This window comes from Chiloscyllium punctatum, chromosome 8 (assembly GCF_047496795.1).
Source record: "Chiloscyllium punctatum isolate Juve2018m chromosome 8, sChiPun1.3, whole genome shotgun sequence".
NCBI lineage: Eukaryota > Metazoa > Chordata > Chondrichthyes > Orectolobiformes > Hemiscylliidae > Chiloscyllium > Chiloscyllium punctatum.
Window position 1 is genome coordinate 128,793,125 of NC_092746.1, and position 18,606 is coordinate 128,811,730.

Here is an 18,606-nt window from a genome sequence, read left to right on the forward strand (position 1 = left end):
ACTTCCTGTTCCTTTTCTCAGGGGGCAGTAGATGGAGTCTAACTCTGTGTTTGTTGATAGAGTTCCGGTTGGAATGCCATGCTTCTAGGAATTCTCGTGTATGTCTTTGTTTGGCTTGTCCTAGGATGGGTGTGTTGTCCCAGTTGAAGTGGTGTCCTTCCTCATGCGTATGTGAGGATACTAGTGAGAGTGGGTCATGTCTTTTTGTGGCTAGTTGGTGTTCTTCTGTGGCTACTCCGTCTCCTGCTGCTCAGCAGAGGTGGTAGAGGCAGGCATGGTAGATTCATTTAAGATGTGTTTGGACAGATGCATGAGTAGGTGGGGAGCAGTGGGATACAGATGCTTAGGAATTGGGTGACAGGTTTAGACAGTGGATTTGGATCAGCTCAGGCTTGGAGTGCTGAAGGGCCTGATCCTGGGCTGTAAGTTTTCTTTGTCCTTTGTTTTTTTTTAAATTGATGGAGAAACTCAGCAGATCTTCAGACCTGCTCTGAAGAAGGGTCACAGGGCTCCAAATGTTAACTCTGTTTCTCTCTTTACAGACACTGCCAGATGTGTAGAGCTCCTCCAGCAATTTGTTTTGTTTGTTTCTCCTGTTAGCCTCCTGTCCAAGGGGCTCCTTCCCACCTTCCTCAATCTGTCCTGATCACTGAGCTTTCTCATTCCTGGAATGATTCTTGTAGAACTGCCTCCCAGTGCTCTTTCAGGAGCCAACAACCACCACCTGAAGTGTTAAAGACAACAGTTGTCAAAAAGGATATGAATAGATGACGCAAATGTGACATAAAAACATAAAAACACAGAGCACTGGGCAGGGCTGAGTGTTTATGCTCAGTGTTGTAATCTAGGGAATGCCTCAGTTAATTTATGCAAACCAAGATCCCAGAAAATGCTACGTCCTTCAGGGATAGAAATCTGCTGTCTTTACTCAGCCTGGCCTGAATGGGACTCCAGATCCACAGCAACGTCTTTGACTCTTAACTGCTCTCTGAGATGGCCCGAGCAAGTCAGTCAGTCCATGGGCAATTAGGGGTTTGCAGCAAATGCTGTCCAAGCCACGTCCCATTAACAAACCTCTGCAAGTTCTGGTGAAAGGTCATGGACCTGATATGCTAATATTTAACAGTCAATGGATTTCTTCAGCAATAAAATAAATACTGACAAGTATTGAACATGAAAAGGTCTTTACTGCTAAGAATACAAAAGCTGGAGGAGGGGTGGTGCAGCTAGAGTATTGTGTTAAGATGGAAAATTATAGGCCAATCAGCTTAACCTCGGTTGTTGGTAAAATTCTAGAATCCATCATTAAGGATGAGGTTTCTAAATTCTTGGAAGAGCAGAGTCCGATTAGAACAAGTCAACATGGATTTAGTAAAGGGAGGTCATGCCTGACAAACCTGTTGGAATTTTTTGAAGAGGTAACAAGTAGGTTAGACCAGGGAAACCCAGTGGATGTGGTCTATCTAGACTTTCAAAAGGCCTTTGATAAGGTGCCACACGGCAGGCTGCTGAGCAAGGTGAGGGCCCATGGTGTTCGCGGTGAGCTGCTGGGATGGATTGAGGATTGGCTGTCTGACAGAAGGCAGAGAGTTGGGATAAAAGGTTCTTTTTCAGAATGGCAGCCGGTGACGAGCGGTGTCCCGCAGGGTTCGGTGCTGGGGCCACAGCTGTTCGCATTATATATTAATGATTTGGATGAGGGAACCGGGGGCATTCTAGCGAAGTTTGCCGATGATACGAAGTTAGGTGGACAGGCAGGTAGTACTGAGGAAGTGGGGAGGCTACAGAAGGATCTAGACAGGTTGGGAGAGTGGTCCAGGAAATGGCTGATGGAATTTAACGTGTGCAAGTGCGAGGTCTTGCACTTTGGCAAAAAGAATAAAAGCATGGACTACTTTCTAAATGGTGAGAAAATTAATAAAGCCAAAGCACAAAGGGATCTGGGAGTGCTAGTCGAGGATTCTCTCAAGGTAAACATGCAGGTTGAGTCCGTGATTAAGAAAGCGAATGCAATGTTGTCTCTTATCTCAAGAGGGTTGGAATATAAAAGCAGAGATGTACTACTAAAACTTTATAAAGCTCTGGTTAGGCCCCATTTGGAGTACTGTGTCCAGTTTTGGTCCCCACACCTCAGGAAGGACATACTGGCACTGGAACGTGTCCAGCGGAGATTCACACGGATGATCCCTGGAATGACAGGTCTAGCATATGAGGAACGGCTGAGGATACTGGGATTGTATTCGTTGGAGTTTAGAAGATTAAGGGGAGATCTAATAGAGACGTACAAAATAATATATGGCTTGGAAAAGGTGGATGCTAGGAAATTGTTTCTGTTAGGCGAGGAGACTAGGACCCGTGGACACAGCCTTAGAATTAGAGGGGGTCAATTCAGAACAGAAATGCGGAGACATTTCTTCAGCCAGAGAGTGGTGGGCCTGTGGAATTCATTGCCACGGAGTGCAGTGGAAGCCGGGACGCTAAATGTCTTCATGGCCGAGATTGATAGGTTCTTGTTGTCTAGAGGAATTAAGGGCTACGGGGAGAACGCTGGTAAGTGGAGCTGAAATGCGCATCAGCCATGATTGAATGGCGGAGTGGACTCGATGGGCCGAATGGCCTTACTTCCACTCCTATGTCTTATGGTCTTATGGTTTGATTCCAGGCACCACACTATAGGCAGGATGACCAGGCCTTGGAGAGAGAAGAGTCACTAAAATGGGACCAGGAATGAAGGAATTCACTTAATGTGGAGAATCTGTGATTGATGATCTCAGAATAAAGAAATTCAGGAGGGCATTTAATGCAGATATTCAAATTCCTGAAGGGTTTTGATGGAGTAAATAAGGAGGAACTGTTTCCAGGGCAGGAGTGTTAGTGACCAGAAGAGACACCAATTTCAGATCATTGGCCAAAGAACCAGAGAGGGGATCAGTTACATAGAAGCAGAGCACCTTCTGTGATGCAGCAAGTTGTGAGGATCTGCAATGTTTTGCCTGAAAGGAAGGTGTGGAGGTGCCAGTATTGGATTGGGGTGGACAAAATCAGAAGTCACACAACACCAGGTTATAGTCCAACAGGTTTATTTGGAATTGAGCTTTCGGAGTCTCGCTCCTTCAGATGAAGTAATGAAGGAGCAGCGCTATGTAAGCTTGTCATTCCAAATAAACCTGTTGGACTACAACCTGATGTTGTGTGACTTAGTCATAGAGATGTACAGCACAGAAACAGACCCTTTGGTCCAACTCATCCATGCTGACCAGATATCCCAACCTAATCTAGTCCCACCTGCCAGCACCCGGCCCATATCCCTCCAAACACTTCCTATTCATATACCCATCCAAATGCCTTTTAAATGTTGCAATTGTACCAGCCTCCTCCACTTCCTCTGGCAGCTCATTCCATTGACACACCACCTTCTACATAAAAAAATTGCCCCTTAGATCCCTTTTATATCTTTCCCCTCTTGCCCTAAACCCATGCCCTCTAGTTCTGGACTCCCCCACCCCAGGGAAAAGACCTTGTCTATTTACCCTATCCATGCCCCTCATGATTTTATAAGCCTTCTATACGGTCACCCCTCAGCATCTGATGCTCTAGGGAAAACAGCCCCAGACTGTTCAGCCTCTCGTCTGAAAGAAAGGTGGAAGCAGATTCTGTAATAATTTTCGCAACTGATAATTGGATAAGTATTGGAAGTGGGAGGGGTTTGTGCTTTGAGGAAGTGGCAGGAGGGTTGGATGGACTGAGTAGTTTTTTTTAAGGGGGGGAGGGGTAGGGATTGCTGGTGATAGGTGAATGGCTGCCTAATGTGCTGCAATATTTTGAAATTTCTAATCTACCCCACCCTCAGCTCTTGGGGAAGGAGCAAAACATTGGTCAGATTCTTCACCAGCTTTTAGGTGAACAGCTTTCTGACCTCACTCCATGGATGACTCGGGTCCAATTATAAGGCTATCGAGTGATGCAGTGCAAGAGGAGGAGGAAGTAATTTTCACACTTCATAGGCCACCTCTGATTATTTCCACTCCTATTCTTTCCCCATAGATCTGTAAATTCTGTCCTTGTCTTGCTGTCAAGAGAGACATGTTGCTGAAAGCTTTTCATCTTTACACTCATCAGGACAAATGCAAGAATCGGAAAGACTGTGAGACCATTAGGAATAGGAACAGGAGGAGGCCGTTCAAACCCACCCTGCTATTCAATGCTGTCCCCCACCTCCATTTTCCTTCCTTTTTCCCATAAACCTCAATTCCCTGACTGATCAAGAATCCATATGTCACAGCTTTAAATATGCACCAGGACTCTGCCCCACAGCTCCCTGTGGTAAGGAGTGTCGAAGACCCTGAGAGAAGAAATTCCTCCTTATCTCAGTCTTGAATTGGTGCCCCTTTATTCTGAGACTATGCTCTCTGGTCCAAGACACTCCCATGAGGAGAAATACCCTCTCAGTATTTATCCCGTTGAGCCCCTTAAGAATCTGTTATGTTTCAATGCGTTCACTTCTCGTTCTTCTCAACTCTGGTGAGTAGCGTCTCATCCTTTGTTCACAAGACAATCCCTCCACCCTGGGGAACCATCCTAGTGGATCTTGTCTAAACTGCTTCCAATGAAATAATGAAAGAAGGGTTATACCCAAAACATTGAGAGTCATGGAGTCATAGAGATGTACAGCATGGAAACAGATCCTTCGGTCCAACGTCTCCATGCCGACCAGATATCCCAACCCAATCTAGTCCCACCTGCCAGCACCCGGCCCTTATCCCTCCAAACCTTTCCTATTCATATACCCATCCAGATGCCTTTTAAATACTCCATTGTACCAGCCTCCACTTCCTCTGGCAGCTCATTCCAAACACGTACCACCCTCTGTGTGAAAAAGTTGCCCCTTAGGTCTCTTTTATATCTTTCCCCTCTCATCCTAAACCTATGCACTCTAGTTCTGATTCCCCCACCCCAGGGAAAAGACCTGTCTATTTATCCATGCCCCTCATGATTTTATAAATCTCTGTAAGGTTATCCCTCAGCCTCCGACGCTCCAGGGAAAACAACCCCAGCCTGTTCAACCCCTCCCCATAGCTCAAATCCTCCAACCCTGGCAACATCCTTGTAAACCTTTTCTGAGCCCTTTCAAGTTTTGCAACATCCTTCTGATAGGAAGGAGACCAGAATTGCATACCATATTCCAAAAGTGGCCTAACCAATGTCCTGTACAGCCGCAACATGACCTCCCAGCTGCTGTACTGACCAATAAAGGAACGCCTTCTGCACCTCCTGATGCTGCATGGCTTGCTGTGTTCTTCTAGCCTCCTGCTTGTCTACCTTCCAATGAAATAACATCTTTCTTTAAATTGGGAGATCAAAACTGCACATAGTATTCCAGATGTGGACTCAATAACACCTTGTACAGTTGCAGTAAGACTTCCCTTCTCTGATTGAAATAAGGGCCAACTTTCCATTGGCCTTCCTGATTACCTGCTGCACCCTGCTGTTAGCTTTCTGTATTACGTGCACAAGTATTCCCAAATCCCTTTGTGTGTCAAATTTCAAACAATCTCAACAATTTATACAACAGGAAAAAAGACTGCAGCTGACTAACCAGTAATCACTGAGGGACTACAAGATCCCCAAGCTCCTGGGTAACCTCAAGGCTTGAGGATACCCCATTTGCTTGCAGAGGACAGATCTTGTTAAATTAATGTACATCATAAGACAGTTGGAATCAACTCATCACAGCCAGTGAAGATGCTGGTTGTGACTAAGGCTGGAGATGTATACTGTTCTACTCCCACTGCTCCATGGTCATGACCTAAAATGAAAAAAAAAATTTCAAGATGACCAATTAAATCTCTAGATCAGATTTTAAGCAGCAAAGTCTATCGATCAGGTTTCTAAATAAACATGACTGTTCTAAAAGCACAATAACTGGTTATGTACACAGTCAGCAATAGCTTGATTCTCGAAAGATCTGACAAAAAATCACTTGCTAACCCCCACACTCTCAAATACATCTCAGGGAAAGAGAAAGCCATAGTTTCTCTGCAGAGATTGACTGCAGAAAGAGAGAGAAAAAAGACAGGCGAAAAGGTTGCTCTTGAACACAAAAGGATCAAATGTAGGTTGTTCCAGAGTCCGTTGCCCTGATGTTCTGACTTGTGTAGTCAAGTCACTAAACATGCACCTGACTAACCAAGTATTGGCAGAGATTTGAAGAGCAGGGCAACTGTGTTGGAGCTGTACAGATCTTTGGTTAAGCCACAGCTGGAGTACTGTGTGCAGTTCTGTCTCTGTACTGTAGGAACAATATGAATTCAATGAGGGGGTGCAGAGGAGATTCACCAGGATGTTGTCTGGGATGAAGCATTTTAGCAATGAAGAGAGGCTGGATAAGCTCAGGTGGTTTTCTTTGGAGCAGAGTATGTTGGGAGGAGATCCGATAGAGGTGTATGAGATTGAGGGGCATGGACAAGGTGGATAGGAAGCTGCTGTTCCCTTTGTTGAAGGGTCAATAACAAGGATGCATAATTTTAAGGCTACAAGCAGGGGTTTGGGGAGGATTGGAGGAAAAGAATATGTCACCCAGAGGGTGGTGAGGATCTGGGCACTGCCTGGGAGGGTAGGTGACCTCAACAACTTTTTTTTAAAAGTACTTGCATGATTATTTAAAATGTCATATCATTCAAGGCTGTGGGCCATGTGGCTAGAGACTCAATGGGCTGAAGGACATCTTCTATATTGTGAGGTTCGATAGTTCTTTGATTCTCTGCATGATTGGCCCTGAAACTGGCAGATGCAGCTTGCTCAAGAAATAGACTTCAACTGCTCTTTCAGGCACTCCTTTGCAACAATAAACGGGTTTCACTCTGAAGTTTACAGCAGGGTCTTCTTTCCAGAATTGAGAGCGATCACCTGAACAGCTTGTTCTTAGTCTGCTTTCCTCCAATAAAGCGGGAACCCCTTTAACCAGTCACTGTTCAAAATGGCCTCAGCAGGGACTATCGCAATGCATCCAGTTATTATCAGTGTGAGTTTTCTGGGAAACCTCTTTTTTTTTTAAACAAATAACTCCAATATCCACAGTGACTGTTCAGTGACCTCTTTGAAAGAAACGATTCCAGATATTTCTGTAATAATAGAAACACATTCAAAGAACAAAGAAAATTTACAACCCAGGAACAGGCCCTTCAGTCCTCCAAGCCTGAGCCAATCCAAATCCACTGTCTGAACCTGTCCCCCAATTCCTGAGCATCTGTATCTCTCTGCTCCCCACCTACTCATGCATCTATCTAGATGCATCGATTATGAATCTACCGTGCCTGCCTCTACCACCTCTGCCGGCAACGCGTTCCAAACGCCCACCATCATCTGTGTGAACTACTTGCCACATGAGTCCCCCTTAAACTTTTTTCACTCTTGTTCGTTTTCCTACAATCATTCAAAACCCAAGTCCTCTAAGCAACATTCATTACAAAGCATCTTTGCAACGTGCTGTAGAAATACAGGTCTTTATTTTAACGGTACGTCGATATTCTGGCTTCAGGAATGGGATAAGGAGCTCCAGCTGCTGCTGCGTGACATGTCCGACAAAAACGGGCGGCTGAAGAAGCGGCGACCGGACCCTAACTCCGAGGCCAGTGTGGCCTACAGCCGGGTGAGAGCGGTCTACGGCAAAATCCTCCCGTATCATGAGCTGAAGCAGATCCAGGATGTCACATCACATCTGGGGAGGACCGAGATTATCTCCGAGGCAAAGGTTAGTGAGGGCTGCCTTGTTGTTGTTCTACCCCTGACTGCACAGACACGAAGGACAAAGTAAGTCCAGCACACAGGACAGGCCCTTCGGCCCACCAAGTCTGTGCTGAAGCACGATACCTTTCTCAACTCAAAAACCTTTTGCCTTTATGTGGTTTGTATCCCTCTATTCCCTGCTTATTCATGTATCTGTCAAAATGTCTTTTAAACAGTGCTATTAGATTACTTACAATGTGGAAACAGGCCCTTCGGCCCAACAAGTCCACACCGACCCCCTCCGAAGAGCAACCCACCCAGGCCCATTCCCCTACATTTACCCCTTCACCTAACACTACGGGCAATTTAGTATGGACAATTCACCTAACCTGCACATCTTTTTTTGGAAAGCCGGAGCACCCAGAGGAAACCCACGCAGACACTGGGAGAATGTGCAAACTCCACACAGACAGTTGCCTGAGGTGGGAATTGAACCCGGGTCTCTGACGCTGTGAGGCAGCAGTGCTCACCACCGTGCCACCATGCCGTCCGAATTGTATCTGCCTCTGCCACCTCATTTGGCAGCACATTCCAGGCTTACCACCCTCTGTGTAAAAGAAAAACTGCTTCTTACATCCCCCTTAAACTTTCACTTTTACATGGGCATATGCATAGGAAGGGTTTGGAGGGATATGGGCCGGTACTGGCAGGTGGGACTAGATTGGGTTTGGGATATCTGGTCGGCATGGATGGGTTGGACCGAAGGGTCTGTTTCCGTGCTGTATGTCTCTATGACTCTTGTAATTGACGTTTCTACCCTGGGAAAAAAATGCTGGCAATCCATTCTGTTCATGCCTTCCATAACTTTGTAAACTTCTGTCAGGTTGCCCCGTCATCCTTCGACGTTCAAGTGAAAGCAAACCAAATTTGTCCAATCTCTTCTCATAGCTAGTACCCTCTAAGCCAGGCACCATCCTGGTAAACTGTTCCTGTATGCCCTTCAAAGCTTCCACATCCTTTTGGTAGTGTGGTAACCAGAGCTGGACACAATATTCCAAATGAGGCCTAACCAAAGTTCTGTTCTTTAGTATACTTTAGATGAGGAGAGGTGGGGAGGTTGAAGGATGTCATCAGGCAAAACCTGCCAATCGAACTCATCTCATCTCCCCTGCTGGCTATTTTGCCAATTATTCTAAGCTGGTGTACCTCTGGTTACTGACCCTCCTGTCCCCGGAGAGAGTTTCTCCTCATTTACACTTTCAAACCACTTGATGATTTTCAACTTCTTTATTAAATCAGCTGCAACCTTCTCTGCTTCGAGGTGAACAATCCTAGTTTCTCCAGGCTGCCTGTAATAATGAAAGTCTATGATAATAAATCCCTCTCTTCCTTCTCGGATCTCCAGGCGATGGACTTCCTCCGTAAAGTGCAGAATTTCATTGATTCCCGTGCCGACGATAGCAGGACCTGCCGAGGGGGAGAGTTTTGGCCGATTGTGAAGCGGGTGAAGGTCTGGGTACCCCGGTCTCCTGTGCTGCGGACTGGTGCTGTCCTGGTAGACCTTCCGGGTATCAGAGATTCCAACGCCGCAAGGAACAACATTGCCAAGGAGGTGAGTGAGTGGGCACAGCTTCCTGATGTCAGCCAGACCCGGGTGGGGGTGGGGCAGGTGGCAAGAACATGTAAAAAGTGAAGAAAAGTAGAGCACGTAGGTATAGGTCATTCAACCCTTCAAGCCTGCCCCGCCATTCAGTATGATCGTGGCTGATCATCCAACTCAGTCCCCTCTTCCACTTTCTCCCCATACCCTTTGATCCTGTTAGCCCTAAGAACTCTGTCTACCTCCTCCTTGGAAATATTCAATGTTTTGACCTCAATTGGTTTCTGTTGCTGAGAATTCCACAGACTCACTACTCTCTGGGTGAAGGCATTTCTCCTCATCTCAGTCCCATTCCGTATCCTTGGACAGTAACCCCTGGTTCTGGATTCCCTGGCCACTGGGAGTATCCTTCCTGTGTTTACTCAGTCTGGTCCTGTTGGAGTTTTATAAGTCTCTGAGATCCCTGTTCATTCTTGTAAACTCCAGTGATCAATAAACTGATCCTGACTTCCTTCGTATGTCAGTCCTGCCATTCCTGGTGTCAGTCTGCTAACCCTTTGTTGCCCTCCCTCCATAACCAAAACATCTTTCCTGAGGTAAACAGACCCAAACTGCACATACTACGCCAGATGTGGCCTCACCAAGGCCCTGTACAATTGCAGCAAGGCATTCTGCTCCTGTCCTCAAACCCCTTCACTTTGAAGGCCAACATACTATTGGCCACCTTCACCACCTGCTCCTGCATGCTTACCTTCACCATGTGGACCACGGTACATCATCCTTGGGGTCAAACCTCATCTGGGATCTCCCTCGTCTCAAGAGCCAAGGTTGAGATTTTAAAACTCTTGTGTATTTTCTCCAGCCCTACCTGGTGGCTGCAAGGGGAAGCAGATGCAGTGGTCTTTAAGGACCTGGCTCAGATGAGTACTGTTTGAGAGCAAATTGATTATTTGGTTGGTGAGTTGGAATTCAAATCTTGAAGGTGAGGTATTGGGATGTAAGGTATAATAATCATAGCCTTTAATCTTGCCCTGCTACGGCTGGTTCTATCTCTGTAGCTTTCAACTTGGTTTTTAGGGAAGCAGTGGCCGGGTGGTATTATCGCTTGGATGTTAATCCAGAGACCCAGGTAATGTTCTGGGGACCCAAGTTCGAAGCCCGCCACAGCAGATGGTGTAATTTGAACTCCGTAAAATCTGGAATTAAGAGTGTAATGATAACTGTGAATCCATTGTCGATTGTTGGGAAAAACCCATCTGGGTCGCTAATGTCCTTTAGGGAAGGATCTGTCATCCTTACCTGGTCCGGCCTACATGTAACTCCAGACCCACAACAAAATGGTTGACTTAACTGACCTCTGGGAAATTAGGGAGGGGCAATAAATGCTAGTTGGTCCAGTGATGCCAGCATCTCCTGAATGAATAATTAAAAAAAAAATTATATTTATTCATGGGATGTGGATGCTCCTGGTGGGGTCAGCACTTATTACTATTCCCGCCCTCGGGAGTGGCTTGTTTTGGTGATTTGCAAAGCCAGAGTTAAGAGCCATGATGTGGCAATGCTGAAATGTTAGCTTGATCTCTCTCCATGGATGCTGTCTCACCCGCTGTGATCTCCAGCGTTTATTGTTTTCAGTACAGATACCAGCATCTGCAGCAGTTTGCTCCTACATTGATCATTCTGTGTAAGGATAGCAGATTACCTTTACTGAAAAATACTGCAGAGCCTTGTGAAGAGCTGAGAACTGCAGAATTACACCCTTAACACAGGAAGATGGGATTAAACTGGCTTTGTCAAGCAAGCGAAGAGACAGAGGCCTCTTTCTGGCTCATCATTTTCCGATGATTCTAAATAAACATAGTTAACCCAGTGGGTTCTTATGAGGCAAAAAAACAAAATAACTGCGGGTGCAATCAAAAACAGAAATTGTTGGGAAATCTCAGCCGGTCCGGCAGCATGTGTGAAGAGAAAGCAGAGTTAACATTTCTGGTCCAGTGACCCTTCCTCAGAATTAATGGTAGCTAGAAGCAGGATGGTTTCTATACAGAAGATGGAGTTGGGAGAGAGAGAGAGCCAAAAGAGAGAGAAAAACAGTTGGACAGACAAAGGAGTGGTTAAAGATCAGGCTGGAGGAAGTAGTAGCTGCTAAAGCGGACAATTAGTGGCTGATGGTGGGTAGTGTGTGGTAGCAGCCTGTGTTAGTAACAAGGTAAAAACAAGGACTACAGATGCTGTAAACCAGAGTCTAGATTAGAGTGGTGCTGGAAAAGCACAGCAGGTCAGGCAGCATCCGAGGAGCTGTGGAGGTGGGGGAAAGAAAGGTGCTCAAGCCCCTAAAACTGAATTGAAGTCCAGAAGGCTGCAGGGTTCCCAAAATGGAAAGTGAGGTGCTGTCCCTGCAGCAGCACTGCAGCAAGCCTGAGACAGAGATGTTGGCCAGGGTACATGGTGGGGTGCTAAAGTGGCAGGCAACTGGAAGCTCAGGGTCTTTTTTAACAGACAGACTGTCGAGTCATAGACTTGTGCAGCACAGAAATAGACTGTTCGATCCAACTCGTCCATCCAACCAGATATCCTAAAATAATCTCGTCCCATTTCCTAGCCTTTGACCCATATCCCTCTAAACTCTTCTATTCATGTACCCATCCAGATGCTTTTTAAATGTTGTAATTGTATCAGCCTCCACCACTTCCTCTAGTTAGAGACAAAAAAACTACAGATGCTGGAATCCAAGGTAGATGTCTAGGAGGCTGGAAGAACACAACAAGCCAGGCAGCATCAGGAGGTGGAGAAGTCAACGTTTCGGGTGTAACCTTTCTTCAGGATTGGGGGTGGGGGTAAAGGGATCTGCAAATAAAGGGTATGGTGGGGGGGGGGATGCGTGGTGGGGAAGGGATTTTGGTGGGGAGAAGGGAAGGGTGGTGAGGTAGTGACCACTCCTCCTGGTTGGTCAATAGGAGAAGTGAATCCAGTTGGTAGCTGGAAGGAAGGGTCGATCAGAGGAATGGAAGGGAGGGGGAGTGGCTGGGAAAGGAGTCAGGGGATGGGAAGGGAGGTTATTTGAAATTGTAGAACTCAATGTTGAGCCCTCTGGGCTGTAGGCTGCCCAGGTGGAAGTTGAGATGTCGTTCCTCCAACCGCCTTGACTACACCACCTCCCACCCAGTATCCGGCAAGAACTCCATCCTATCTGCTTGGATGAGGAGACTTTCCTCTCCCAAGCATCTGAGGTGTCCACCTATTTTGAACAATGTGCTTTTCCCCCATCTGTCACTCAAACAGCCCTCCACCACACCACCTCCATTCCCTGTTCCACTGCTCTAACCCCATCTCCCCAAAACACAATAAAGACAGGGTCCCCCTTGTCCTCATCTACCACCCCACTGTACACTCTCACCTGCTTCAAGCCTGTAGCTCTGTTCGCTTCTGCTCAATTTGGCTCTTCAGCTTTGCAATTTCATCTTCCAGAGAGGTGCAGTATCATCCTTAAACACCATCTGCCAACTCCAACTAGACCCCACCACCAAGAACATCTTCCCCTCCTAGCCCTCTCTGCCTTCTGCAAGGACTGTTCCCTTCGACAGTCCTTGGTTGTGCCACTCCATCCTCGTCTGACTGTGATCCACCAGATTATCTGTTCAACTCTTCCTCCTTCTCTTTGGATTCTATCTCCATCCACCATTTACTCCCTTACCCTTCAACACACCCTATCTTCTGCAGAAAAACTAATTTTCTTGGCTACCATCCCTTCACAGGAAGGGTTACTAGACTGGAAATTTTAACTCTGATTTCTGTCCACAGACTCTGTCAGACCTGCTGAGCTTTTCCAGCAATTTGTTTTAGTTTCTGATTTCCAGCATCTGCAGTTCTTTTGGTTTTCATTTAGAGATTAATAACTACATTTTCATATTCACAGAGCAGAAATTACCAGGGAACATTGATAACCACATTCCCATGTTCACAAAAGAAAATCTGTCATGCAAACGTTGATAAATGCACTCACATTTACATTACAGAGCCTGACTGGGAAGGGTTTTTAACTAAACAAAAGCAAAAACTGACAGGGACCGTTAAAAAGTAAATTCTCACATATTCACATAGCAGAACCTGGCAGACTTAGATTGACACTCTCCCCACTGAAACCTCTGGTACCTTCGTCTGCAAACAGAAAAGAAGCAAAACCTGCTGGCACTCCACCCCCCTCACATCCATCCAGGGCCCCAAACAGTCCTTCCAGGTGAGATAGAGATTCACCTGATAGAGGTTCCAACTTAGTTTACTGCATCAGGTGTTTCAGATGTGGTCTTCTCTCCATTGGGGAGACCAAACGTAAACTTAGGGAACAGTTCGCCCTGCATCTCAGCCGGGCCCACAGGAGCCGACTGGACCTTCCAGTCACCGCCCACTTTATTTCCCCTACCTACTCCCTTTCCGACATCACCATCCTCGGCCTCCTCCATTGCCACAACAAACCAAACCACAAATTGGAGGAACGACAGTTGGAGGGCGGCACAATGGCTCAGTGGTTAGCACTGCTGCTCACAGCGCCAGGGACCCGGGTTCGAGTCCTCCCTTGGGCGACTGTCTGTGTGGAGTTTGTACATTCTCCCTGTGTCTGCGTGGGTTTCCTCCAGGTGCTCCAGTTTCCTCCCACAGTCCAAAGATGTGCAGGTCAGGTGAATTGGCCATGCTAAGTTGCCCATAGTGTTAGGTGTTTTAGTCAGGGGTAACTATAGGGTAGGGGAATGGGTCTGAGTGGGTTACTCTTCGGAGGGTCGGTGTGGACTTGTTGGGCCGAAGGGCCTGTTTCCGTACTGTAGGGAATCTTAAGAACACCTCATCTTCCACCAGGGCAGCCTACAGCCCGGAAGACTCGACGTTGAGTTCTCCAATTTCAAATAACCTTCCTTCCCCTGCCCCAACTCCCTTCCCAGCCCCTCCCCCACCCTTCCATTCCTCTGACCCACCCTTCCTTCCAGCAACCAACCAGATTCATTCTTCCCATTGACCAACCAGGTCAATGTTCACCATCTATACATCACCACCCTGTCCCCCTCTCCACCCAAATCCATCCCCACCCCACCCCCACCAATCTGCAGCTCCCCTTACACCCACCCTCAGCCTTGAAGAAGGGTTGACTTCTCCACCTCTCGTTGCTGCCTGGTTTGTTGTGTTCTTCCAGCCTCGTGCTTGTCCACCACTTCCTCTGGCAGCTCCTTCCATACACACACCACCCTCTGTGTGAAAAAGTTTCCCCTTGGGTGCATTTTAAATCTTTCCCTTCTCACCTTAAACCTATCCCCTCTAGTTTTGGACTCCCCTACCCTCGGACAAAGACCTTGGCATTTCACCCTATCCTTGTCCCCCATGATTTTATGAACCTCTAAACGGCCAGCCTTCGGGTTTATTCACTTAACTGAATTGAAATTCCCTGCAGCTTTGGTGGGATTTGAACTTGTCATGAGCCTCTGGTTTAGCAATCCAGCCTACATTACCTGCTCTTTACCTGTGCTTATAACAAAGTGGGTATGATGGTGTTATGTATTTTAAAATTTGTTTACACAATGTGGGCATTGTTGGTGGAGCCGGTGTCTATTATCTGTACTTGCCTTGAACTGACAGCTTGCTCAGTCTCTTGCTGGGGCAATAAAGTGTCAACCACATGTAGGTCAGTCAGAGTATGACAGATTCCCCAAAAGGCAATCGTGAGCAAGATGGGTTTTTTAAAACAATCATTACACGGCTACCAATAGACTAGCTTTCAATCCTGGTCAGAGTTTTACCATCTGCCACTTGGTGGGATTTGAACCCTTATTCCTTAGGTTGGGACTTTGCATTATTAGTCCAGTGACACTGCCACTACACCAGCACATTGCCAAATTAGAAATTACCAGGGAGTTAGCCCACATCCGTGTGGAGCGAGAGAGAGAGACACACACAGACACGTCCTCTGACCTTTTTTATTGTTGATCTGAACCCCAAATTTTGTTGTATTGATGGCTCAGACATTAGGATATGCTTTTGGGTCGGGGAGCATGGTCTTGGGTCAGAGTTTTGGGTCGAGAGCATGGGAAGATGGTCTTGGTGGGATGGGGGGGGGGGGATGCTCTTGGTTGAGGGGCTGTGGGGGATGGTCATTGCGGGATGGGGGATGCTGTTGGGTTGAGGGTTGTGGGGGATGGTCATTGCGGGATGGGGGATGCTGTTGGGTTGAGGGGTTGTGGGGGATGGTCATGGTGGGATGGGGGGGATGCTGTTGGGTTGAGGGGCTGTGGAGAATGGTCATAACAGGCTGGGGGGAATGCTTTTGGGTTGAGGGGTTGTGGGGGATGGTCATGGCGGGCTTGGGGGATGCTCTTGGGTTGAGGGATTGTGGGGGATGGTTGTGGTGGGCTTGGGGGATGCTCTTGGGTTGACGGGTTGTGCGGATGGTCATGGCGGGCTGGGGGTGATGTTGGGTTGTGGGGGGTGGTCATGGCGGGCTGTGGGGGGGGATGCTGTTGGGTTAAGGGGTTGTGGAGGGTGGTCATGGCGGGCTGGGGGGAATGCTGTTGGGTTGAGGGGTTTTGGGCGATGGTCGTTGCAGGCTGGGGATGCTCTTGGGTTGAGGGGTTGTGGGGGATGGTCATGGGCTGGGAGGGTTGTTGCTGGGTTATGGGAATGGTCATGGCGGGGTGGGGGGGGATGCTGTTGGGTTGAGGTGTTGTGGAGAATGGTCATAGTGCGCTTGGGGGATGCTCTTGGGTTGAGGGGTTGTGCGGGATGGTCATGGCGGGTGGGGGGGGATGCTCTTGGGTTGAGGGGTTGTGGGGGCTGGTTGTGGTGGGCTTGGGGGATGTGCTTGGGTTGAAGGGTTGTGGGGGATGGTCGTGGCGGGCTGGGAGGGGGAATGCTATTGGGTCGAGGGGTTGTGTGGTGCCATGGTCTTGGATTTGGTTAAGTTCTTGGGTCAGGGAGGGGTCTGCAGAGGTTCAGGATCAGCAGCTGGGCGCAGGATTCTGGGCTGGAAGCAGTGTCCATCTGAAACCCTGCTGTTCCCCTTTTCTTCTCAGTACCTGAAGAACTGCCACGCTGTGTGGATCGTGGCCAATGTTACACGAGCAGTCGATGACAAGACAGCCAGGGACATGCTGGACAAGAATCTCCACAGGCAGCTGTTCCTGGATGGGCAGTATGGGCGCCTCGCCTTCATCTGCACCAAGACAGACTCTCACAATGTGACTGAGATCCTCAGGTATGCAAGACTGGTACCGGGATAGGGGGCTGAAGCTGTGTGCTTGGGCTAGAGGTGTCTCATGGAGGTGGAGGGAAGATAAAGGCAGGGTGTCCAAAAATTATCAAAGAAGCAGAGAGAGGTGGAGAGATACTGGGACAGTATACAGTGTTTCTGTGACTGACATGGTTGGGCAATGAGAGTTTGAGGAAGTTCACAAGAGACTGGAGTCAGGGCAGTGTGTTGTCGGGTGGGTGAGGGAGTGTTGTCAGGGTGAAAAGGGACAAAAACAAGAGGAGACCCGCGTGTTGGTCTGTGGTTACAGGGTGACAGGCAAACAGAGCTGGGAGATAGTGAGCAGTTAGTGGTCAGATGTTTTGGGGGTTGTGACATGAGGCACAACGCAGGAACACTTGGTGTCAGTAGCTCAGTATTAGGTGATCCATTGTTCCCTGTCCTTTACAGTGCACTGCGTCTTACTAGTAACTGCACCTCTCTGGAAGATGAAATCGCGGATTTGAAGAGCCAAATTGAGCAGAAGCGAACTGAGCTACAGACTTGGAGGTTGGACCTGGAGCAGGTGCGAGTGCGTAGTCAGGTAGGCCTTTCACTGGGAGGCAGAGCGATGGGAACTGCAGCTCCAAGTGCTGCAGGTGGCACTTTATAATGAGAGGCCTTTATAATGAAAGTGCTACTGGCTTTGGTTCAGATACTATCTCATCTACCCTTGGTGTCTGTCTTGGATGTTCATTTGTATGCAATGACTGCGAGCACAGCTTACTTTTATGTCTCTTGAACAGGTTGAAGAGAGAAATGCCAAAGCCAAGCTGCTGGGGTTGGCCATCAAGCAGCAGGAATCCGAGGCGAGTACGGACTCTCCCTTTGTGGATATAATCTTAAACCTCTGGGCCAGAGGCCTTTTCTTATCCTCTTGTCCCTTTGTTATTGACTGTGATCAGTTGGTGTGTTGCACCAATGCTTCGCAGGTCCCAACCAGTCAGTCCCACTCCCCTGTTCTTTCTCTAGTCTCCCCTTTTTCAAGTTGTGATTCTGTTCCCTCCTTTCCCTTCAAATCTGCTTCCACCATCCTTTCTGGCATTGCATTCTAGATTACAGCTCTCTGTCCAAGCAAATCTTTCCTCAAAGAACAAAGAAAGTTTACAGTCCAGGAACAGGCCCTCCAAGCCTGAGCCGATCCAAATCCACTGTCCAAACCTGTCGCCCAAATCCTAAGCATTTGTATCCCTTTGCTTCCTATCTATTCATGCATCGGTTCAGACGCAACTTAATTGAATCGACCATGCCTTATCTCCCCTCTTCTCTATTTGCAGATCACTTTAAATCCTTGATCCTGTGGATAATTGACCATTCTGTTATTGGAAATGTTTTCACTTGATTGACTGCATGAATGTCCTTCACCTCCCTGAACTCTGCTGCAAGGAGCAGAGCTCTCAGGAGCTCCTGTCTCTCCACTTAACTTGAACTTCCTCATCCTTGAAACCATTCTCGTCACTCTACCCCGCACCCTTGATATCCTAAAGTGCCGAGCTCCCAACTGCAACAAAATCGAGCTGTTGTGAGTCAGGCTGTTTCGCCGCCAGTTACTGTTCTGTGGAATGTTTGCTGCACTTAAAATATTCCTGCAAACTTTCTCCAGTCTCCCAGATTCCCAGGTTCGATTCCCACCTCGGGCGACTGTCTGTGTGGAGTTTGCACATTCTCCCCGTGTCTGCATGGTTTTCTTCTGGGTGTTCCGGTTTCCTCCCACAGTCCAAAGATGTGCAGGTTAGGTGAATTGGCCATGCTAAATTGCCCATAATATTAGTTTCATTAGGGGTAAATGTAGGGGAATAGGTCTGGGTGGGTTCCTCTTCGGAGGGTCAGTATGGACATGTTGGGCCGAAAAGCCCATTTCCATACTGTAGGGATTCTAATCTAATCTAATCTTTTAAAAAAAAAACTCTGCAATGGTGCTGTGTCTACCTAAGCTCAAGTAATGCATGTACAATAAAGACAAAGTTGTTCATTTGCAGAGTTAGTGCAGACATGATGGGTTGAATGGTCACCA

At 47.6% G+C, this 18,606-nt stretch overlaps 1 protein-coding gene across 1 annotated transcript in view; it reads left to right on the top strand.

The window, feature by feature from the left end:
* Positions 1 to 18,606, top strand: part of LOC140480296 (uncharacterized) — an 86,529-nt gene that overhangs the window by 43,726 nt on the left and 24,197 nt on the right. The window contains exons 10-14 of the mRNA XM_072575000.1: positions 7,538 to 7,750; positions 9,131 to 9,337; positions 16,378 to 16,559; positions 17,004 to 17,136; positions 17,339 to 17,401. Coding sequence (XP_072431101.1) covers positions 7,538 to 7,750; positions 9,131 to 9,337; positions 16,378 to 16,559; positions 17,004 to 17,136; positions 17,339 to 17,401 — 798 coding nt within the window. The remainder of the gene's footprint in view (positions 1 to 7,537; positions 7,751 to 9,130; positions 9,338 to 16,377; positions 16,560 to 17,003; positions 17,137 to 17,338; positions 17,402 to 18,606) is intronic.